General features: G+C 54.3%; 1 protein-coding gene across 1 annotated transcript in view; it reads left to right on the top strand.

The window, feature by feature from the left end:
- The window catches only part of LOC137309946 (mucin-6-like), a 316057-nt gene that overhangs the window by 162990 nt on the left and 128598 nt on the right, over positions 1-24469 (top strand). Inside the window, exons 18-19 of the mRNA XM_067977944.1 lie at positions 12587-12743; positions 23191-23331. Coding sequence (XP_067834045.1) covers positions 12587-12743; positions 23191-23331 — 298 coding nt within the window. The remainder of the gene's footprint in view (positions 1-12586; positions 12744-23190; positions 23332-24469) is intronic.

Consider the following 24469-nt stretch of genomic DNA (forward strand, 5'->3'; position numbering starts at 1 on the left):
GATCAGCAATTGAGGTAGATCAGCAATGGAGTAGATCAGCAATGGAGGAGATCAGCAATGTAGGTAGATCAGCAATGGGGGTAGATCAGCAATGGAGTAGATAAGCAATGGGGGTAGATCAGCAATGGAGGTAGATCAGCAATGGAGTAGATCAGCAATGGAGTAGATCAGCAATGGGGGTCGATCAGCAATGGAGTAGATCAGCAATGGAGGAAATCAGCAATGGAGTAGATCAGCAATGGAGGAGATCAGCAATGGAGTCGATCAGCAATGGAGGTAGATCAGCAATGGAGTAGATCAGCAATGGAGTAGATCAGCAATGGGGGTAGATCAGCAATGGAGTAGATCAGCAATGGAGTAGATCAGCAATGGAGTAGATCAGCAATGTAGTAGATCAGCAATGGAGTAGATCAGCAATGTAGTAGATCAGCAATGGAGTAGATCAGCAATGGAGTAGATCAGCAATGGAGTAGATCAGCAATGTAGTAGATCAGCAATGGAGTAGATCAGCAATGGAGTAGATCAGCAATGGAGTAGATCAGCAATGGAGTAGATCAGCAATGGAGTAGATCAGCAATGGATTAGATCAGCAATGGATTAGATCAGCAATGGATTAGATCAGCAATGTACTAGATCAGCAATGGAGTAGATCAGCAATGGGGGTAGATCAGCAATGAAGGACTAAGACTAGTGGTAACTTTTTGTTCAATCTGTGAGCTACATGAAGGAATTATATTGCTTGATGAACTGATCGAGACTGGACTTTCATTGGTCCTATTGCTGATGGAGTTCCAACGTGTTGTTTCCATCACAACACTCAGTGAAGAATTTAGAAAGGAAAATAGGTATGTGCAGGACTCGAAAAGGCTCTGGATTGCAACTGGCTGGTCATAAAAACTAATACCTCTCATTCACCCTCTTCCTCAAATTTTGTTCTCATTCACCCGTAATATTTTTCACACTAGCTGAACCATTGCCTCCCTCTGCAGTCTGTTCCACACATTCACCACCCTCTCCATAAAGTAGTTTCATCTAATTAGTGTAGGCACCTTCCGTATTCTAAGCTTGAGCCTGTGACTGCTCGTTTTAGAGTTTATAACAATCTCAAACATGTTATCAGGGCCAATTTATCTATTCCCTTAAGGATCTTGAATACTTAAATAATATCTCTCCTCAGACTTCCCTCCCTCCAGAGTTATCAATCTCAGGCTCTCCTCATTGCTCAAATACCGTGAGCTCACCATCAGGTCACTTGCCCTTGACTGCACTCCCCGCACCACTCCTGCTTTCCCATCTTCAGGCTCCTTCTCCTCATTTAAAATCTTAAGTGAGGCAGTCATAAAGAAAAGGAAAGACAGAGACAATTTGTGCACAGCAAGGTCCCACAAACAGCAATATGATAATGACCAGATAATCTGCTCTAGATGTTGGTTGAGGGATAAATATTGGCCAGGAAGAACTCCGCTGCTCTTCTTTGTAATCGTGTTCTGGGATCTTTTACGTCCACCCGAGAGAGCAAACAGGGTCTCGGTTTTAACATCTCATCCTAAACATGGCACCTCCATCAGTGCAACACTCCCTCGGTAATGCACTGGAGTGTTAGCGTGGATTACATACCCCAGGTTCTGGGGTGGGACTTAAACCCACAACTGTCTGACTCAGAGACGAGAGTGCTACCACTGAGCCAGTAACTTTGTAGCCAGTCCCCACTCTAACTTCCTGGATTGGGTCTGGCAAGTGCATCGATACTGGGGTGGATTCGCACACACTTTAAGCAAATGCCCTATCCGGGTGGGTGGCAGAGACACATGGTGCCAGTGGGTGGAAATCACCGACCACCAATAGGTGTTTGGCTCTTTGATGCTTATCAAACTCCAACCGCAACAGACATCATGGGGGTAAATTTTAACCCCAAGAGCAGGTGGGCTGGGGGCAGGTGGGAGGTTAAAATAACAGCTTTTTGGAGTGGGACCTCATCCCGGGTCCAACTCGCCCAGTTCTGGGTTTAATCCAGGCAGGTTCGTCTGCATATGGACAGCAGACACCCCGGCCCCCCTGATCTTCTCCCCGGCCCCCCGATCTTCTCCACGGACCCCCAATCTTCTCCCCGGCCCCCTCGATCTTCTCCCCAGCCCCCCGATCTTCTCCCCGATCTTCTCCCCGATCTTCTCCACGATCTTCTCCACGACCCTCCCCGATCTTCTCCCCGATCTTCTCCACGATCTTCTCCGCGACCCTCCCCGATCTTCTCCGCGACCCTCCCCGATCTTCTCCCCGATCTTCTCCCCGATCTTCTCCACGACCCTCCCCGATCTTCTCCGCGATCCTCCCCGATCTTCTCCCCGATCTTCTCCCCGATCTTCTCCACGACCCTCCCCGATCTTCTCCCCGATCTTCTCCCCGATCTTCTCCACGACCCTCCCCGATCTTCTCCCCGATCTTCTCCCCGATCTTCTCCACGACCCTCCCCGATCTTCTCCCCGATCTTCTCCCCGATCTTCTCCCCGATCTTCTCCCCGATCTTCTCCACGATCTTCTCCGCGACCCTCCCCGATCTTCTCCGCGACCCCCCCCGATCTTCTCCCCGATCTTCTCCCCGATCTTCTCCACGACCCTCCCCGATCTTCTCCACGATCTTCTCCCCGATCTTCTCCCCGATCTTCTCCGCGACCCTCCCCGAACTTCTCCCCGATCTTCTCCCCGATCTTCTCCCCGATCTTCTCCACGATCTTCTCCCCGATCTTCTCCACGATCTTCTCCCCGATCTTCTCCCCGATCTTCTCCGCGACCCTCCCCGATCTTCTCCACGATCTTCTCCCCGATCTTCTCCCCGATCTTCTCCGCGACCCTGCCCGATCTTCTCCCCGATCTTCTCCGCGACCCTCCCCGAACTTCTCCACGATCTTCTCCACGACCCTCCCCGATCTTCTCCCCGATCTTCTCCCCGATCTTCTCCGCGACCCCCCCCGATCTTCTCCCCGATCTTCTCCCCGATCTTCTCCACGATCTTCTCCCCGATCTTCTCCACGATCTTCTCCCCGATCTTCTCCCCGATCTTCTCCGCGACCCTCCCCGATCTTCTCCCCGATCTTCTCCACGACCCTCCCCGATCTTCTCCGCGACCCTCCCCGATCTTCTCCCCGATCTTCTCCACGACCCTCCCCGATCTTCTCCGCGACCCTCCCCGATCTTCTCCACGATCTTCTCCACGACCCTCCCCGATCTTCTCCCCGATCTTCTCCCCGATCTTCTCCCCGATCTTCTCCCCGATCTTCTCCACGACCCTCCCCGATCTTCTCCGCGACCCTCCCCGATCTTCTCCCCGATCTTCTCCCCGATCTTCTCCACGATCTTCTCCCCGATCTTCTCCCCGATCTTCTCCACGACCCTCCCCGATCTTCTCCACGATCTTCTCCCCGATCTTCTCCACGATCTTCTCCACGACCCTCCCCGATCTTCTCCACGATCTTCTCCACGACCCTCCCCGATCTTCTCCCCGATCTTCTCCCCGATCTTCTCCCCGATCTTCTCCACGATCTTCTCCACGACCCTCCCCGATCTTCTCCCCGATCTTCTCCCCGATCTTCTCCCCGATCTTCTCCACGGCCCCCCCCGATCTTCTCCCCGATCTTCTCCCCGATCTTCTCCCCGATCTTCTCCACGACCCTCCCCGATCTTCTCCCCGATCTTCTCCACGATCTTCTCCCCGATCTTCTCCACGACCCTCCCCGATCTTCACCCGATCTTCTCCCCGATCTTCTCCACGATCTTCTCCACGACCCTCCCCGATCTTCTCCCCGATCTTCTCCCCGATCTTCTCCACGATCTTCTCCCCGATCTTCTCCACGATCTTCTCCCCGATCTTCTCCCCGATCTTCTCCACGGCCCTCCCCGATCTTCTCCCCGATCTTCTCCACGGCCCCCCCCGATTTTCTCCCCGATCTTCTCCACGATCTTCTCCCCGATCTTCTCCACGATCTTCTCCCCGATCTTCTCCCCGATCTTCTCCCCGATCTTCTCCCCGATCTTTTCCACGACCCTCCCCGATCTTCTCCCCGATGTTATCCACGACCCTCCCCGATCTTCTCCCCGATCTTCTCCCCGATCTTCTCCCCGATCTTCTCCACGACCCTCCCCGATCTTCTCCCCGATCTTCTCCCCGATCTTCTCCGCGACCCCCCCGATCTTCTCCCCGATCTTCTCCGCGGCCCCCTGATCTACTCCGCGACCCTCCCCGATCTTCTCCCCGATCTTCTCCCCGATCTTCTCCCCGATCTTCTCCACGATCTTCTCCCCGATCTTCTCCACGATCTTCTCCCCGATCTTCTCCCCGATCTTCTCCACGGCCCTCCCCGATCTTCTCCCCGATCTTCTCCACGGCCCCCCCCGATTTTCTCCCCGATCTTCTCCACGATCTTCTCCCCGATCTTCTCCACGATCTTCTCCCCGATCTTCTCCCCGATCTTCTCCCCGATCTTCTCCCCGATCTTCTCCGCGACCCTCCCCGAACTTCTCCACGATCTTCTCCACGACCCTCCCCGATCTTCTCCCCGATCTTCTCCCCGATCTTCTCCGCGACCCCCCCCGATCTTCTCCCCGATCTTCTCCCCGATCTTCTCCACGATCTTCTCCCCGATCTTCTCCACGATCTTCTCCCCGATCTTCTCCCCGATCTTCTCCGCGACCCTCCCCGATCTTCTCCCCGATCTTCTCCACGACCCTCCCCGATCTTCTCCGCGACCCTCCCCGATCTTCTCCCCGATCTTCTCCACGACCCTCCCCGATCTTCTCCGCGACCCTCCCCGATCTTCTCCACGATCTTCTCCACGACCCTCCCCGATCTTCTCCCCGATCTTCTCCCCGATCTTCTCCCCGATCTTCTCCCCGATCTTCTCCACGACCCTCCCCGATCTTCTCCGCGACCCTCCCCGATCTTCTCCCCGATCTTCTCCCCGATCTTCTCCACGATCTTCTCCCCGATCTTCTCCCCGATCTTCTCCACGACCCTCCCCGATCTTCTCCACGATCTTCTCCCCGATCTTCTCCACGATCTTCTCCACGACCCTCCCCGATCTTCTCCACGATCTTCTCCACGACCCTCCCCGATCTTCTCCCCGATCTTCTCCCCGATCTTCTCCCCGATCTTCTCCACGATCTTCTCCACGACCCTCCCCGATCTTCTCCCCGATCTTCTCCCCGATCTTCTCCCCGATCTTCTCCACGGCCCCCCCCGATCTTCTCCCCGATCTTCTCCCCGATCTTCTCCCCAATCTTCTCCACGACCCTCCCCGATCTTCTCCCCGATCTTCTCCACGATCTTCTCCCCGATCTTCTCCACGACCCTCCCCGATCTTCACCCGATCTTCTCCCCGATCTTCTCCACGATCTTCTCCACGACCCTCCCCGATCTTCTCCCCGATCTTCTCCCCGATCTTCTCCACGATCTTCTCCCCGATCTTCTCCACGATCTTCTCCCCGATCTTCTCCCCGATCTTCTCCACGGCCCTCCCCGATCTTCTCCCCGATCTTCTCCACGGCCCCCCCCGATTTTCTCCCCGATCTTCTCCACGATCTTCTCCCCGATCTTCTCCACGATCTTCTCCCCGATCTTCTCCCCGATCTTCTCCCCGATCTTCTCCCCGATCTTTTCCACGACCCTCCCCGATCTTCTCCCCGATGTTATCCACGACCCTCCCCGATCTTCTCCCCGATCTTCTCCCCGATCTTCTCCCCGATCTTCTCCACGACCCTCCCCGATCTTCTCCCCGATCTTCTCCCCGATCTTCTCCGCGACCCCCCCGATCTTCTCCCCGATCTTCTCCGCGGCCCCCTGATCTACTCCGCGACCCTCCCCGATCTTCTCCCCGATCTTCTCCCCGATCTTCTCCCCGATCTTCTCCCCGATCTTCTCCACGATCTTCTCCCCGATCTTCTCCACGATCTTCTCCCCGATCTTCTCCCCGATCTTCTCCACGGCCCTCCCCGATCTTCTCCCCGATCTTCTCCACGGCCCCCCCCGATTTTCTCCCCGATCTTCTCCACGATCTTCTCCCCGATCTTCTCCACGATCTTCTCCCCGATCTTCTCCCCGATCTTCTCCCCGATCTTCTCCCCGATCTTTTCCACGACCCTCCCCGATCTTCTCCCCGATGTTATCCACGACCCTCCCCGATCTTCTCCCCGATCTTCTCCCCGATCTTCTCCCCGATCTTCTCCACGACCCTCCCCGATCTTCTCCCCGATCTTCTCCCCGATCTTCTCCGCGACCCCCCCGATCTTCTCCCCGATCTTCTCCGCGGCCCCCTGATCTACTCCGCGACCCTCCCCGATCTTCTCCCCGATCTTCTCCCCGATCTTCTCCACGATCTTCTCCCCGATCTTCTCCGCGACCCTCCCCGAACTTCTCCACGATCTTCTCCACGACCCTCCCCGATCTTCTCCCCGATCTTCTCCCCGATCTTCTCCGCGACCCCCCCCGATCTTCTCCCCGATCTTCTCCACGATCTTCTCCCCGATCTTCTCCACGATCTTCTCCCCGATCTTCTCCCCGATCTTCTCCGCGACCCTCCCCGATCTTCTCCACGATCTTCTCCGCGACCCTCCCCGATCTTCTCCCCGATCTTCTCCACGACCCTCCCCGATCTTCTCCGCGACCCTCCCCGATCTTCTCCACGATCTTCTCCACGACCCTCCCCGATCTTCTCCCCGATCTTCTCCCCGATCTTCTCCCCGATCTTCTCCACGACCCTCCCCGATCTTCTCCGCGACCCTCCCCGATCTTCTCCACAATCTTCTCCACGACCCTCCCCGATCTTCTCCCCGATCTTCTCCCCGATCTTCTCCACGATCTTCTCCCCGATCTTCTCCGCGACCCTCCCCGATCTTCTCCCCGATCTTCTCCCCGATCTTCTCCCCGATCTTCTCCCCGATCTTCTCCCCGATCTTCTCCACGACCCTCCCCAATCTTCTCCACGATCTTCTCCCCGATCTTCTCCCCGATCTTCTCCACGACCCTCCCCGATCTTCTCCACGATCTTCTCCACGACCCTCCCCGATCTTCTCCACGATCTTCTCCACGACCCTCCCCGATCTTCTCCCCGATCTTCTCCCCGATCTTCTCCACGATCTTCTCCACGACCCTCCCCGATCTTCTCCCCGATCTTCTCCCCGATCTTCTCCCCGATCTTCTCCACGGCCCCCCCCGATCTTCTCCCCGATCTTCTCCCCGATCTTCTCCCCGATCTTCTCCCCGATCTTCTCCACGATCTTCTCCCCGATCTTCTCCACGACCCTCCCCGATCTTCTCCCCGATCTTCTCCCCGATCTTCTCCCCGATCTTCTCCACGACCCTCCCCGATCTTCTCCCCGATCTTCTCCACGATCTTCTCCCCGATCTTCACCCCGATCTTCTCCACGACCCTCCCCGATCTTCACCCGATCTTCTCCCCGATCTTCTCCACGATCTTCTCCACGACCCTCCCCGATCTTCTCCCCGATCTTCTCCCCGATCTTCTCCACGATCTTCTCCCCGATCTTCTCCACGATCTTCTCCCCGATCTTCTCCCCGATCTTCTCCACGGCCCTCCCCGATCTTCTCCCCGATCTTCTCCACGGCCCCCCCCGATCTTCTCCCCGATCTTCTCCCCGATCTTCTCCCCGATCTTCTCCACGACCCTCCCCGATCTTCTCCCCGATCTTCTCCACGATCTTCTCCCCGATCTTCTCCCCGATCTTCTCCCCGATCTTCTCCCCGACCCTCCCCGATCTTCTCCCCGATCTTCTCCCCGATCTTCTCCACGATCTTCTCCCCGATCTTCTCCACGACCCTCCCCGATCTTCTCCCCGATCTTCTCCCCGATCTTCTCCCCGATCTTCTCCACGACCCTCCCCGATCTTCTCCCCGATCTTCTCCCCGATCTTCTCCGCGACCCCCCCGATCTTCTCCCCGATCTTCTCCGCGGCCCCCTGATCTACTCCGCGACCCTCCCCGATCTTCTCCCCGATCTTCTCCACGGCCCCCCCCGATCTTCTCCACGGCCCCCCCCGATCTTCTCCGCGACCCTCCCCGATCTTTTCCACGGCCCCCCCCCCAGATCTTCTCCCCGCTCCCCCCGATCTTCTCCCCGCTCCCCCCCGATCTTCTCCCCGCTCCCCCCGATCTTCTCCCCGCTCCCCCCGATCTTCTCCCCGCTCCCCCCGATCTTCTCCCCACCCCCCCCGATCTTCTCCCCACTCCCCCCGATCTTCTCCCCACCCCCCCCGATCTTCTCCCCGCTCCCCCCCGATCTTCTCCCCGGCCCCCCCGATCTTCTCCCCGCTCCCCCCGATCTTCTCCCCGCTCCCCCCGATCTTCTCCCCGCTCCCCCCGATCTTCTCCCCGCTCCCCCCGATCTTCTCCCCCCTCCTCCCGATCTTCTCCCCGCTCCCCCCGATCTTCTCCCCGCTCCCCCCGATCTTCTCCCCGCTCCCCCCGATCTTCTCCCCGCTCCCCCCGATCTTCTCCCCGCTCCCCCTGATCTTCTCCCCGCTCCCCCGATCTTCTCCCCGCTCCCCCCGATCTTCTCCCCGCTCCCCCCGATCTTCTCCCCACTCCCCCCGATCTACTCCCCGGCCCCCCCGATCTTCTCCCCGCTCCCCCCGATCTTCTCCCCACTCCCCCCGATCTTCTCCCCGCTCCCCCCGATCTTCTCCCCACTCCCCCCGATCTTCTCCCCGCTCCCCCCGATCTTCTCCCCAACGCCCGATCTTCTCCCCGCTCCCCCCGATCTTCTCCCCGCTCCCCCCGATCTTCTCCCCGGCCCCCCCGATCTTCTCCCCGCTCCCCCCGATCTTCTCCCCTCTCCCCCCGATCTTCTCCCCGCTCCCCCCGATCTTCTCCCCGCTCCCCCCGATCTTCTCCCCGCTCCCCCCGATCTTCTCCCCGCTCCCCCCGATCTTCTCCACGGCCCCCCCCGATCTTCTCCGCGACCCTCCCCGATCTTTTCCACGGCCCCCCCCCCAGATCTTCTCCCCGCTCCCCCCGATCTTCTCCCCGCTCCCCCCCGATCTTCTCCCCGCTCCCCCCGATCTTCTCCCCGCTCCCCCCGATCTTCTCCCCGCTCCCCCCGATCTTCTCCCCACCCCCCCCGATCTTCTCCCCACTCCCCCCGATCTTCTCCCCACCCCCCCCGATCTTCTCCCCGCTCCCCCCCGATCTTCTCCCCGGCCCCCCCGATCTTCTCCCCGCTCCCCCCGATCTTCTCCCCGCTCCCCCCGATCTTCTCCCCGCTCCCCCCGATCTTCTCCCCGCTCCCCCCGATCTTCTCCCCCCTCCTCCCGATCTTCTCCCCGCTCCCCCCGATCTTCTCCCCGCTCCCCCCGATCTTCTCCCCGCTCCCCCCGATCTTCTCCCCGCTCCCCCCGATCTTCTCCCCGCTCCCCCTGATCTTCTCCCCGCTCCCCCGATCTTCTCCCCGCTCCCCCCGATCTTCTCCCCGCTCCCCCCGATCTTCTCCCCACTCCCCCCGATCTACTCCCCGGCCCCCCCGATCTTCTCCCCGCTCCCCCCGATCTTCTCCCCACTCCCCCCGATCTTCTCCCCGCTCCCCCCGATCTTCTCCCCACTCCCCCCGATCTTCTCCCCGCTCCCCCCGATCTTCTCCCCAACGCCCGATCTTCTCCCCGCTCCCCCCGATCTTCTCCCCGCTCCCCCCGATCTTCTCCCCGGCCCCCCCGATCTTCTCCCCGCTCCCCCCGATCTTCTCCCCTCTCCCCCCGATCTTCTCCCCGCTCCCCCCGATCTTCTCCCCGCTCCCCCCGATCTTCTCCCCGCTCCCCCCGATCTTCTCCCCGCTCCCCCCGATCTTCTCCCCACTCCCCCCGATCTTCTCCCCGCTCCCCCCGATCTTCTCCCCGCTCCCCCCGATCTTCTCCCCGCTCCCCCCGATCTTCTCCCCTCTCCCCCCGATCTTCTCCCCACTCCCCCCGATCTTCTCCCCGCTCCCCCCGATCTTCTCCCCGCTCCCCCCGATCTTCTCCCCACTCCCCCCGATGTTCTCCCCGGCCCCCCCGATCTTCTCCCCACTCCCCCCCGATCTTCTCCCCGGCCCCCCCGATCTTCTCCCCACTCCCACCGATCTTCTCCCCGCTCCCCCCGATCTTCTCCACGCTCCCCCCGATCTTCTCCCCGCTCCCCCCGATCTTCTCCCCACTCCCCCCGATCTTCTCCCCACTCCCCCCGATCTTCTCCCCGCTCCCCCCGATCTTCTCCCCGCTCCCCCCGATCTTCTCCCCGCCCCCCCGATCTTCTCCCCACTCCCCCCGATCTTCTCCCCACTCCCCCCGATCTTCTCCCCACTCCCACCCGATCTTCTCCCCTCTCCCCCCGATCTTCTCCCCGCTCCCCCCGATCTTCTCCCCGCTCCCCCCGATCTTCTCCCCTCTCCCCCCGATCTTCTCCCCGCTCCCCCCGATCTTCTCCCCCCTCCCCCCGATCTTCTCCCCGCTCCCCCCGATCTTATCCCCGCTCCCCCCGATCTTCTCCCCGCTCCCCCCGATCTTCTCCCCGCTCCCCCCGATCTTCTCCCCGCTCCCCCCGATCTTCTCCCCCCTCCCCCCGATCTTCTCCCCGCTCCCCCCGATCTTCTCCCCGCTCCCCCCGATCTTCTCCCCGCTCCCCCCGATCTTCTCCCCGCTCCCCCCGATCTTCTCCCCGCTCCCCCCGATCTTCTCCCCGGCCCCCCCGATCTTCTCCCCGCTCCCCCCGATCTTCTCCCCGCTCCCCCCGATCTTCTCCCCGCTCCCCCCGATCTTCTCCCCGGCCCCCCCGATCTTCTCCCCGCTCCCCCCGATCTTCTCCCCGCTCCCCCCGATCTTCTCCCCGCTCCCCCCGATCTTCTCCCCGGCCCCCCCGATCTTCTCCCCTCTCCCCCCGATCTTCTCCCCACTCCCCCCGATCTTCTCCCCGCTCCCCCCGATCTTCTCCCCGCTCCCCCCGATCTTCTCCCCGCTCCCCCCGATCTTCTCCCCCCCCGATCTTCTCCCCGGCCCCCCCGATCTTCTCCCCACTCCCCCCCGATCTTCTCCCCACTCCCCCCCGATCTTCTCCCCACTCCCCCCAATCTTCTCCCCGCTCCCTCTGATCTTCTCCCCGGCCCCCCCGATCTTCTCCCCGGCCCCCTGATCTTCTTCGCGGACCCCCCGATCTTCTCCCCGCTCCCCCCTGATCTTCTTCGTGGACCCCCCGATCTTCTCCCCGACCCCCCCCCCGATCTTCTCTGCTGCCCCCCCGAACTTCTCCCCACTCCCTGACCTTCTCCACGGCCCCCCGATATTCTCTGCTGCCCTCCCCCGATCTACTCTGCGGCCCCCGATCTTCTCCCCACTCCCTGACCTTCTCCACGGCCCCCCCCGTTCTTCTCTGCTGACCCCCCGATCTTCTCTGAGGCCCCCTGATCTTCTCCCCACTCCCTGACTTTCTCCGCGGCCCCCCTCGTTCTTCTCTGCTGACCCCCCGATCTTCTCTGAGGCCCCCTGATCTTCTCCCCACTCCCTGACCTTCTCCGCGGCCTCCCCGATCTTCTCTGCTGCCCTCCCTGATCTTCTCTGCTGCCCCCCCCCGATCTTCTCTGCGGCCCCCTGATATTCTCCCCACTCCCCGATCTTCTCCGCGGCCCCCCCGATCTTCTCTGCCAACCCCCCGATCTTCTCTGCGGCCCCCTGATATTCTCCCCACTCCCTGACTTTCTCCGCGGCCCCCCCCGATCTTCTCCGCGGCCCCCCCGATCTTCTCTGCCGCCCCTCCGCCGATCTTCTCCCCGTCCCCTCAATCTTCTCCCCGTCCCCTCAATCTTCTCTGCGGCCCCCTGATCTCCTCCCCACTCCCTGACCTTCTCCACGGCCCCCCCCGATATTCTCTGCCGACCCCCCGATCTTCTCTGAGGCCCCCTGATCTTCTCCCCACTCCCTGACCTTCTCCCCGGCCCCCTGATCTTCTCTCTGGCCCCAGGATCCCTCCCTCCTCCCTCCGATCCCCAGCTACAGCCTGCTACCACAGACCTTCCTGCCCAACAGCCAGCCTGCCTGTCAATCAAGCTGGGCATCCGGAAGGAAAATCTGCTGATCACGACCCGCCAACTTACCTTCCGGGTTTCATACCCGAAAATCGTTCCCCCCCACCCACCCACGCTGCTCCCTACCCGGCTCAGGGTCAAAATCATGCCCCATCTGCCTGTACACATTGCCTGCCACATAACTAAACTACTGTTGTTTTCTGCTCTCCAACAACCAGAATACAGAACTAACCAGGGCCCACCCAAGAAACTCCATATAGGCCATTTGTATCCCTGTCAATGCAGTCAGGCTTTCACACGGACTGAAGGTACTGAAATAACTGATATCGCAGTGCAACAAGTTCACTTGCTGTGCTTGGGCTAGAATTCACAGCTCTTCCGTGAGACCAGACAATGTGTAAATCAATGCTCAGAACAGGTTGACATACCAGTGATCTTCATAGTGTTGAGCAGAGAGGTCATTAAAACAACTGGAGGCTGAGTGGGCGACTTTTAGCAGTTTTGTGTGGCTCTTTCCCTTCTCTCTTTGCTGACAGGTTTATCGAGTTCCGTATTATGAAAGCTGCGTCCAGACCACGTGTGGCTGTGAGATATTTGGAGACTGTGACTGTCTGTGCGGTGCCATCGCAGTCTACGCTAAAGCCTGCTTAGATGCTGGCGTCTGCATCAACTGGAGAAGCCTTCAGTTCTGCTGTAAGTTTTTCTTGCGTCAAAGAATATTTTAAAAGGACTGATCTTACACTGCGATGAAAATTAATGCCGGGAATTTCCTCGAGAGTCCTGCCGATTGGCTGCCGTAACTTCGGCAGAAGATCGGCTGGAAGCCCATTTTCCACCAGTAATCAGCTGAAATTAGGGCAGCCGATCGGCAGAATCCCCAAGGGAATTCCCAACGATAGTTTTTTTGACTATGTGCTGCACCAAACTACTAATCATTAACTATTTATGCAATATATGGAATGTTCTTTGTATCTTGAGATTTTTATCTATAAACTCATGCACCTGCCTTTCATTCAGTACGTTTTATTCTGGAGGAAGCCATCACTTGGGGTAAATATTGTAAGTGGTTTTTGCATGTAGGATTGACTGAATTGATTGCCATGTGCTTAGCCTTCATGCCAATCGACAAACACTACAGAAGTTCAGAGCACAGAGAGAGGCCATTTGTCCCTCCATGTCTTTGCTTGAGCAATCCAAAACTAATCCCCCATACTGCCCCAAATCTTTATCTACTCTTCCCTTACAAAATGCAATGGTCTCTGCCTCAACCATCTTGTCTCACAACTCTCTGCATAAAGATACTTCTTCTGATCTCTCTCCTCACTCTCTTAATGGCAATTTTAAATGGACGATTCCTCATCACAAACTCCCCCCAGAGGAAACAGTCTTCTTTCCCCGTTCACTCCAACTAAACCCTTCATCATTTTAAAAACTTGCATTAAATCTCCTCTTAACATTCTCTCCTCCAGTGGAAAAAAAACATCTCAAGTATCTGGTTGTAACTGTAGTTTCTCATCCCTGGTATCTTACTGGTGAATTTATTCAATCCGTTCTCTGTGGCTTTCGAGCCTTTTTCATATTGGGGCAGCCAACATTGTGCACGGTACTGTAACTGAGGCCTGACCATTGTCACAGTTAGCTCCATCTCTTTACCGTTCTACTCAATGTCCCAAATGATAAAATCCAACTGATTTTTGGCCTTTTTATGACTTTATCTACCTGCGCTCCACACCTTTCAGCATCTTCCCATTGACTTTATGCCTAAATTTTCTGATCGGCATCACCTGCTTTTCGGGCCGATGGAAAGTTGGGTGGAGATTTGTTACCTGCGGCTCTCCTCATGTTGCCCGATTAGTATTTAAATTGGTGCAGGAAGCACCGCCAGTCTGTGAGCAGCTCTCTGTGAATGAGTGCACAATGACTTGATCATTTCACGTGCCTGGATTTTCTGTCATTTACGCCTATTTCATGCTGTTTCTTTTCCCACCGTCAGTGTAAAGAGACCAGGATTGAGAGTTCAACATTCTCAGGCCATTGCTGAAACCTTCTTTGATCTGTTGTTCCTGGTGCGACTGAATGGGGAGGTTTTCCTGGGTCATATTGGAAAATGATGTGGGTTCCTTTGCGGATGGACCTTCCCCCTCGCTCCAGTTTCTAATATTTGTTGCGCTCATGCACAGAGCCAGGAAAATCTCTCCTCCCGTCTATACAGCATTGCGCCCGTTGCTCTGGTGCTGCATATTTTCTTCTCCAGCTGTCCTATCGCTGCAATGTCTTTGAGAATCTGAGGGTCGGGATGGGGATCTCTGTGCAAGTACTAAGGTGTGTCTTCCCAGGACCCCAACCATTGACCCTGGCAAAGTTCACGGGGTCAGGGGGAGGCCCTCCATTTAAATGCCAGTAGTGGATGACGTATGACCAAGAGTCTATCTGGGGCACCTGCGCTGAGGAAGCTGGAAAGGCCTTTGTAAGGGGTCGGCTTTTAAATGTATATTTTTTAAATGCACTTTCTCTTCAGGGGTCCAGGCCACTACTCTAGCCTGGACCCCCAATGGGTCCCATTGCCATTGCTTCACCAGATAGACCACTACCGACACGATACCCTGTCCTGATGAGGGCCAGGAAATTGGCAACTCCTGACGTAGGGAATGCCCTGCCCAGCCTCACCCCTCTTATGCCGATGGCCTTGTTTGGGACGGGAATAGGCTCCGCTCCCGAGAGCCATCCTGGAAACTCCAGTGTTAAGGGCAGCGTATCCAGCTCCCATCCTAAGTTGGGGCTCTTTCAGTGGACTCCCACTGACGTGATACTGGGTGTGCGGCAGAACGGCCATGGATTTTTAAGCCCAGTAATGTTTTGGAGGAAGAGGAGGAGAACAACAGGGGGATGGCAGGCAGGTCAGGCTCCACCTGAAACCATTGGCATCCACCTGCTGGTAACCCCACACTAGAACATCCAGGCAGAGGGCGCCTCTATATTCTGTTGTCGGGGTACCAGTAAGATCCCTGTGTCTGAGGTGCAGACTTTTATCACCAGGAAAACCATCATGATTTATGCCACATACGGCGAGCAAGCCAGCAGATAAACTCTACCACAGGCACAGCTCTGCCAATGGCTGCAAGTCACAACCACACAACATTTATGCAAATGTGTTGTTTCAAAGTACCGCTGTGGACATTTCCAGTATCAGCTGAGCAGTAGTGCAAGAATGTGCAAAACAAGCACTGTTTCCTCCAGCACTGAGCGACGTCTCGTCTTTGACCATTTCAATCTCCATCTCAGCACCGATTGCTCGCTAGCCTCTGAATTCACTGCTCTCCCGAAACCTCTCTCTCCAAATGAACTCTCCTACCTCTGTTCATGACCACCCATTCCACCTTGGCGTGACCATCTTCCAGAATTCCAGAACGTGACCAGAATCTCGGGTACGCCCATTTTTGGTGCAGGGAGCATTCAGTGAGCCTCAAAGCTGAGGCCCAAATGCTCCCCAGATATTGGGCCTTGGGCCTCATTAGAATGGAGCTGCTGGCAAAGAGTTATGGAAAATCAGGCCACTGCTAGCGTCACATCGACCCTCAGGTGAGTGTGTTCAGGATTGGGATCGGGCTGGGAGTCGGGCTGGGGCCCAGGGCTGGGACTGAGGATCGGAGCTCGGGTCGGGCCATGGTTGGGGGTCAGGCCGGGGGTTGGGGGTCGGACTGGGGGCGGGTTTGGGCTGGGGGTTGGGGGCCAGGGGCCAGGGGTCGGGTCAGGCTGGGTCCAGGGGTTGGCCAGGGTCAGGGGTCGGGCCAAGGTGGGGGGGGGTCGGGTCAGGGTCGGGAAGGGGGCCAGGGGTCGGGAGTCGGGGGCCGGGGTTGGGTTGGAGCCAAGGGTCCGGGGTCAGTTCAGGCTGGGGCCAGCGGTCAGGGTGGGGGTGGGGTGGGGCTGGGCTAGGGGCCGGGTCGGGAATCACCGGGCCAGGGATCGGGGGGGGGGCAGGGATTGGGAATCTGTCGGGGGAAGGAGATCGGGAGCCCAGGCTGGGAGATGTGACGATGGGGGGCTGGGGAGCAGCGACAACCTGTTCCTTTAATGTGGGGTCAGGAGAACTCCTGCTCTTCCCCGCTCCACATTCAGGTAAGTTACCTCCCTTCTTGATTGGGTCTAACAGGTGAAGCCTCGGCTTGTTTCCCTGAGTGCAGCCAGTGTTGCTGTGGGCTGCCTCGGGCCAAACCAATCTTGGAGAGTGGGCCTCAAAGTGGTGTTCGGCCCTTTATTTCCATATACAAAGGAACTAAGACTTGCTTCGGGCGTGGGTAAAGGTCACATATTTTTTGTATTTACCCAATATGGCGGGTAGCACACGTCCAGCCGGAGATGTGTGCACACTTCCTGCCCACCATATTGGTGCCATGGTACCGCCCGAAAAATGGGCACTGCACAGACCAATTTCTAGTCCACGGTCTTGATCACCAACAAGGTCATCCCCCAGCACTCCTTTGTCACCACCCATATCCTTTACCCTCCGAGTCACACACCACCCCGACTTGGAAATATATCGCCGTTCCTTCATCGTCGCTGGGTCAAAATCCTGGAACTCCCTCCCTAACAGCACTGTGGGAGAACCTTCACCACACGGACTGCAGCGGTTCAAGAAGGCGGCTCACCACCACCTTCTCAAGGGCAATTAGGGATGGGCAATAAATACCGGCCTTGCCAGCGACAGTCACATCCCGTGAACAAATTTTAAAAAAATCCCACTTGCCCTGCATCCACCCTGGAAAAACCAAATCATTTACAACCACATTCTCCATTTCCCTCAATACCTCCAAAGCTGTTGATTTGCTCCTTGCCTCCACCTTATTTACTTTTGTCCCCAGTAACACCTTCACCAACTCCCACCCCAGTCAGTCCCCCGATACAGCCCCATCTTCACTCCCTCAAGTCCATGTGGCACAAACTTGAGCATACTGGTGCACAACTACCTTAGATATCCATTGCCAGATCTGGCTGGACCATATTGAACTCTACCAGGCTTCATTCTCTTCTGCTAAAATGGCCCATCACTCTAGGATTATTGGGAGAGCAAAGATAACCATTGGCTTTTCTCTTCAAACCCCTCTCCCCTGCACCCCACCCCCCAAACCTCCAACAATTGTGAAGAGCTCATGGACTCCTTTTTCTCCAAGATTCAAACCATCCGTGGATGGGTCTCTAATGCTTCACTGCCTCCCCTTGCTCACAAAAACCAAACCTCCTCCCATCCCATCCCCACCAAAGCCCTGAACCACCAGCTCTTTCTGTTTGTTCTCCCATTTTTCCTCAAGTTCATCGATCCCATGAGACCCATCACCAACTCCCTCAACCCTATACTCAACAAAATCCTGATCATCCAACTTTGCTCTCTGGTTCTCATTCTAGCCGATATTGTAAATGGTTTACCCTCCTCAGGTACTGTCATCATCCCCTCCTCAAAAAGCTCACCCTTGACCTCTCTGTCCTCATCAACTATCATCCACCTTTCATCTCCTCTTTAGAATCATAGAAAATTTACGGCACAGAAGGAGGCCATTCGGTCCATCGTGTCCGTGCTGGCCGAAAATGAGCCACCCAGCCTAATCCCACTTTCCAGCACTTGGTCCATAGTCCTGTAGGTTTCGGCACTTCAGGCGCACATCCAGGTAGTTTTTAAATGAGTTGAGGGTTTCTGCCTCTACCACCCTTCCAGGCAGTGAGTTCCAGACCCCACCACTCTCTGGGTGAAAAAAAATTTCCTCAGCTCCCCCCTAATCCTTCTACCAATCACTTTAAATCTATGCCCCTTGGATATTGACCTCTCTACTAAGGGAAATCCACTCTATCTAGGCCCCTCATAATTTTGTACACCTCAATTAAATCTCCCCTCAGCTTCCTCTGTTCCAAAAAGAACAACCCCAGCCAGTCCAATCTTTGTTCATAGCTAAAATTCTCCAGCCCTGGCAACATCCTCGTGAATCTCCTCTGCACCCTCTCTAGTGCAATCACATCCTTCCTGTAATGTGGTGACCAGAACTGTACACAATACTCAAGCTGTGGCCTAACCAGTGTTTTATACAGTTCTAGCATAACCTCCCTGCTCTTATTAGCCGAGGCATGGAATATAAAGGAAAGTATCCCGTATGCCTTCTTAACCACCTTATCTACCTGTCCTGCTACCTTCAGGGATCTGTGGACATACACTCCAAGGTCCCTCACTCCCTCTTCACCTCTCAGTATCCTCCCATTTATTGTGTACTCCCTTGCCTTGTTTGCTCTCCCCAAATGCATTACCTCACACTTCTCCAGATTGAATTCCATTTGCCACTTTTCTGCCCACCTGACCAGTCCATTGATATCTTCCTGCAGTCTACAGCTTTCCTCCTCACTATCAACCACACGGCCAATTTTTGTATCATCTGCAAACTTCTGAATCATGCCCGGCACATTATTGTCCAAATCATTAATATATATCACAAAAAGCAAGAGACCTAGTACTAAGCCCTGCGGAACCCCACTGGAAACAGCCTTCCAGTCACAAAAACACGTGTCAGCCATTACCCTTTGCTTCCTGTCACTGAGCCAATTTTGGATCCAATTGCCACTTGGATCCCATGGGCTTGTACTTTTTTGACCAGTCTGCCATATGGGACCTTGTCAAAAGTGTTGCTAAAATCCATGTAGACTACATCAAATGCACCACCCTCATCGACCCTCCTTGATACCTCCTCAAAAAATTCAATCAAGTTAGACATGACCTTCCCTTAACAAATCCATGCTGATTGTCCTTGATTACTCTGTGCCTTTCTAAGTGGCTGTTTATCCTGTCCCTCGGAATTGATTCCAATAATTTGCCCACCACCGAGGTTAGACTGACTGGCCTGTAATTACTCGGTCTATCCCTCGCTCCCTTTTTAAACCTCTCCAGGGCCCTTGTCTTATCACCTCCCAGATTCAGACTGATCTCTCCTGTAACTCCCTGTTTGAAACCCTCCCACAGCACAGACACAGCCTTAATCAAAGTCACAAACGACATTCTTTGTGACCGTGATCCATGATCCCGACTCATTCACCTTGACTTCTCTGCAGCCTTTAACGGAGTCAATCACACCATCCTCCTTCAATACCTCTCCTCTGCTGTCCAGCTCTTCCTACTGTCGGCTGCAGCATTTCCGCTACTGCAGCAGTAGCCTGGGCCCTGCCGACTGTGAAGGCATCAGAGGAGACTGGCAAGATGGTCCGGATATGGTACTATCCTAAGAGAAAGGACCATCACTGCGCCAATTCTAGCCCTGATCCTGGGCACTGCTTTGCTGCAGTGTTTCCAACTGCACGGAGTGGTGGAATTGGCAGTGACAGATGTAGTGACCGACTCCCATTCATCCTGGTCAGCTCTCCCTGGCAGCCTGTGGTCTGTCTGTGCCAAAGGTGGCCCCCATCTTCTCCCAGCAGGACGGCAACAGCCCCATTAGGAAATGTGGACACAGTCAGGATTCCCATGCCTTAAGTTTTGCTTCACTGACAAACGGAAGCATTACACTGCCTTCCGCCACTCCTGGGCTTTAAACCTGCGACAGCATGCAATCTACAGCAGCCTCTCCCCACATCGTAGAACTCCGAAACACAGGCATTTCTGACATCTGGAGAGCAGCCGGAAGAATTTAATGAAGCTGGCCCCTGAAACTGTGGCTGGGCCAGCGGGCAGCATGCTCAGCGGGTACAAATCACAAACCTTCAGACGTCGAGTCGGGCTTGTATTCAATCAGAAAGTCTAGGCTCACAAGCTCATGTGGTTCTGATGACAAAAATCTGGGTTTATGGTGAAGATAAATGGGAAACTTGTCTGTTGATAGCTCTTATCAGTTAGGACAGTTATTTACAGATTTTAATCCATTTTTTCCCAATTATTCCTCCTGGTCCCCTTTGGTAAGGATCCAGTCTGTTGCAGGGGTGAGATTTTACAGGCAGCACCAGTCCCTCAGTATCTCACTGAACAGACATCCTTCATGTATGAACCTGGACATTGAGTGTCGTAGGCTGTTTGTAGGGAGTGGTACAGCACAGCCTGGTCCTCCCCCGACCCAACATCCAAAACAGAGCACGTCCCAGCAACAGTCAGTGAGCAGGCAGGAGCACTGGAGCTCATTGCAGAGACCAGCTGAGCTGAGCCATTAGAGCACCTCCCATGGCAGATGATGCATTTACCCACTGGACCATTGGGGGGTTTAAAATATTCTGAATTGTAGTATACACAATCACAACCCGTACACAATCACAACCCGTACACAATCACAACCCGTACACAATCACAACCCGTACACAATCACAACCCGTACACAAACACAACCCAGACACAATCACAACCCGTACACAATCACAACCCGTACACAATCACAACCCGTACACAATCACAACCCGTACACAATCACAACCCATACACAATCACAACCCGTACACAATCACAACCCATACACAATCACAACCCGTACACAATCACAACCCATACACAATCACAACCCGTACACAATCACAACCCGTACACAATCACAACCCAGACACAATCACAACCCGTACACAATCACAACCCGTACACAATCACAACCCGTACACAATCACAACCCATACACAATCACAACCCGTACACAATCACAACCCGTACACAATCACAACCCATACACAATCACAACCCGTACACAATCACAACCCGCACACAATCACAACCCGCACACAATCACAACCCGTACACAATCACAACCCGTACACAATCACAACCCGTACACAATCACAACCCGTACACAATCACAACCCGTACACAATCACAACCCGTACACGATCACAACCCATACACAATCACAACCCATACACAATCACAACCCGTACACAAACACAGCCCGTACACAATCACAACCCGTACACAAGCACAACCCGTACACAATCACAACCCATACACAATCAAAACCCATACACAATCACAACCCGCACACAATCACAACCCGTACACAATCACAACCCGTACACAATCACAACCCGCACACAATCACAACCCGTACACAATCACAACCCTTACACAATCACAACCCGTACACAATCACAACCCATACACAATCACAACCCGTACACAAACACAGCCCGTACACAATCACAACCCATACACAATCACAACCCGTACACAATCACAACCCGTACACAATCACAACCCATACACAAACACAGCCCGTACACAATCACAACCCGTACACAATCACAACCCGTACACAATCACAACCCATACACAATCACAACCCGCACACAATCACAACCCGCACACAATCACAACCCATACACAATCACAACCCGTACACAATCACAACCCGCACACAATCACAACCCATACACAATCACAACCCATACACAATCACAACCCATACACAATCACAACCCGCACACAATCACAACCCATACACAATCACAACCCGTACACAATCACAACCCGTACACAATCACAACCCGTACACAAACACAGCCCGTACACAATCACAACCCGTACACAATCACAACCCGTACACAATCACAACCCGTACACAATCACAACCCGTACACAATCACAACCCTTACACAATCACAACCCATACACAATCACAACCCATACACAATCACAACCCATACACAATCACAACCCGTACACAAACACAGCCCGTACACAATCACAACCCGTACACAATCACAACCCGTACACAATCACAACCCATATACAAACACAACCCGTACACAATCACAACCCGTACACAATCACAACCCGTACACAATCACAACCCGTACACAAACACAACCCGTACACAAACACAACCCGTACACAATCACAACCCCTACACAATCACAACCCGTACACAATCACAACCCGTACACAAACACAGCCCGTACACAATCACAACCCGTACACAATCACAACCCATACACAAACACAACCCGTACACAATCACAAACCATGCACAAACACAACCCATACACAATCACAACCCGTACACAAACACAGCCCGTACACAATCACAACCCGTAGACAAACACAGCCCGTACACAATCACAACCCGTACACAAACACAACCCGTACACAATCACAACCCATACACAATCACAACCCATACACAAAAACAACCCGTACACAATCACAACCCATACACAATCACAACCCATACACAAACACAACCCGTACACAATCACAACCCGTACACAAACACAGCCCGTACACAATCACAACCCGTACACAATCACAACCCGTACACAATCACAACCCGTACACAATCACAACCCGTACACAATCACAACTCGTACACAAACACAACCCGTACACAATCACAACCCGTACACAAACACAACCCATACACAATCACAACCCGTACACAAACACAACCCATACACAATCACAACCCGTAAACTAAGATACACAAACACAACCCTTACACAAACATACACAAACACAACCCGTACACAAACATACACAAACATAACCCATACACAAACATACACAAACGCAACCCGAACACAAACATACACAAACGCATCCCGTACACAACCATACACAAACACAACCCATACACAAACATACACAAACGCAACCCGAACACAAACATACGCAAACACAACCCATACACAAACATACACAAACGCAACCCGAACACAAACATACCAAACGCAACCCGTACACAAACATTCACAAATGCAACCCGTACACAAACATACACAAACACAGCCCGTACACAAACATACACAATCACAACCATACACAAACACAGCCCATACACAAATATACACAAACACAACCTGTATGCAAACATACACAAACACAACCCGTACACAAACATACACAAATACAACCCGTACACAAACATACACAAACACAACCCTTACGCAAACATACACAAATGCTACCCGTACGCAAACATACACATACGCTACCCGTACGCAAACATACACAAACACACTGCACACACCAACACACCCTACACACAAACATATACACAGCACAATGAAAGGGTAGGGACAGAATGAAAGGTAAAAATACAGTCAAGTGCTGACCCTGTCAGACAGCCAGTTATAGCATTTAGTTGTTTTGTTAATATTTTGATTTGATTTAAGAGCCTATATTTGATGCATTGTACATTTCTTTTAGCCGTGTATTGTGACTACTACAACACCCATCCACCAAAAAATAACCAGACTGAATTTACTGAGAATGGAGATTATCCAAGTCATTATCAGCCTTGTTCATGTCCTGGTAACCTGTGGGCATTCCCAAAGAACAACATGGAAGGTAAGATTATTGATTCGACAGACCAGCCCTGATACTGGTTTACGAGCAACTCATCGATTTGCCTGAAATTTTACTCTCTCCTATTTTAATGGAGGCGGTGCCTCATGGAGGCTGGGGCACTTTTCTCTAGAAAAGGGAAGACTGAGGGGTGACCTGATGGAGGTCTATAAGATTATGAAAGGGTTTGATAGGGTAGACAGAGAGAAGATGTTTCCACTTGCAGCGTAGACCAGAACTACGGGCCTCAGATATAAGATAGTCACTAATAAATCCAATAGGAATTCAGGAGAAACTTCTTTTACCCAGAGAGAGGTTAGAACGTGGAACTCGCTACCACAAGGAGTAGTTGAGGTGAATAGCATAGATGCATTTAAGGGGAAGCGAGATAAACACATGAGGGAGAAAGGAATAGAAGGATATGCTGATAGGGTTAGATGAGGTAGGGAGGGAGGAGGCTCTTGTGGAGCATAAACACCAGCATAGACCGGTTGGGCCGAATGGCCTGTTCCTGTGCGGAATATTCTATGTAATATAATCGCAGGCTGGAAATTCAATTATGATAAGTGTAACAATATCACAGCATAATTATATGGCCTGTGTTCTTACTGATAGTGTTACAGCATCATTACAGGCCTGAGTGTTCTCAGTGTGATATTACCACCGAATAACTATAGGGCCTGAGTTTTCTTAGTGTGATGTTTCCAGTGGGGTTCCGCAGGGCTCAGTACGAGGTCCCTTGCTTTTTGTGGTATATATTAATGATTTGGACTTAAATGTAGGGGGCATGATAAAGAAGTTTGCAGATGATACAAAAATTGGCAGTGTGTTTGATGGTGAGGAGGAAAGCTGTAGACTGCAGGAAGATATCAATGGACTGGTCAGGTGGGCAGAAAAATGGCAAATGGAATTCAATCCGGAGAAGTGTGAGGTAATGCATTTGGGGAGGGCAAACAAGGCAAGGGAGTACACAATAAATGGGAGGATACTGAGAGGTGAAGAGGGAGTGAGGGACCTTGGAGTGCATGTCCACAGATCCCTGAAGGTAGCAGGACAGGTGGATAAGGTGGTTAAGAAAGCATATGGAATACTTTCCTTTATTAGCGAAGGCATAGAATATAAGAGCAGGTAGGTTATGCTG

This window comes from Heptranchias perlo, unplaced genomic scaffold (genome assembly GCF_035084215.1).
Source record: "Heptranchias perlo isolate sHepPer1 unplaced genomic scaffold, sHepPer1.hap1 HAP1_SCAFFOLD_193, whole genome shotgun sequence".
Lineage (NCBI taxonomy): Eukaryota > Metazoa > Chordata > Chondrichthyes > Hexanchiformes > Hexanchidae > Heptranchias > Heptranchias perlo.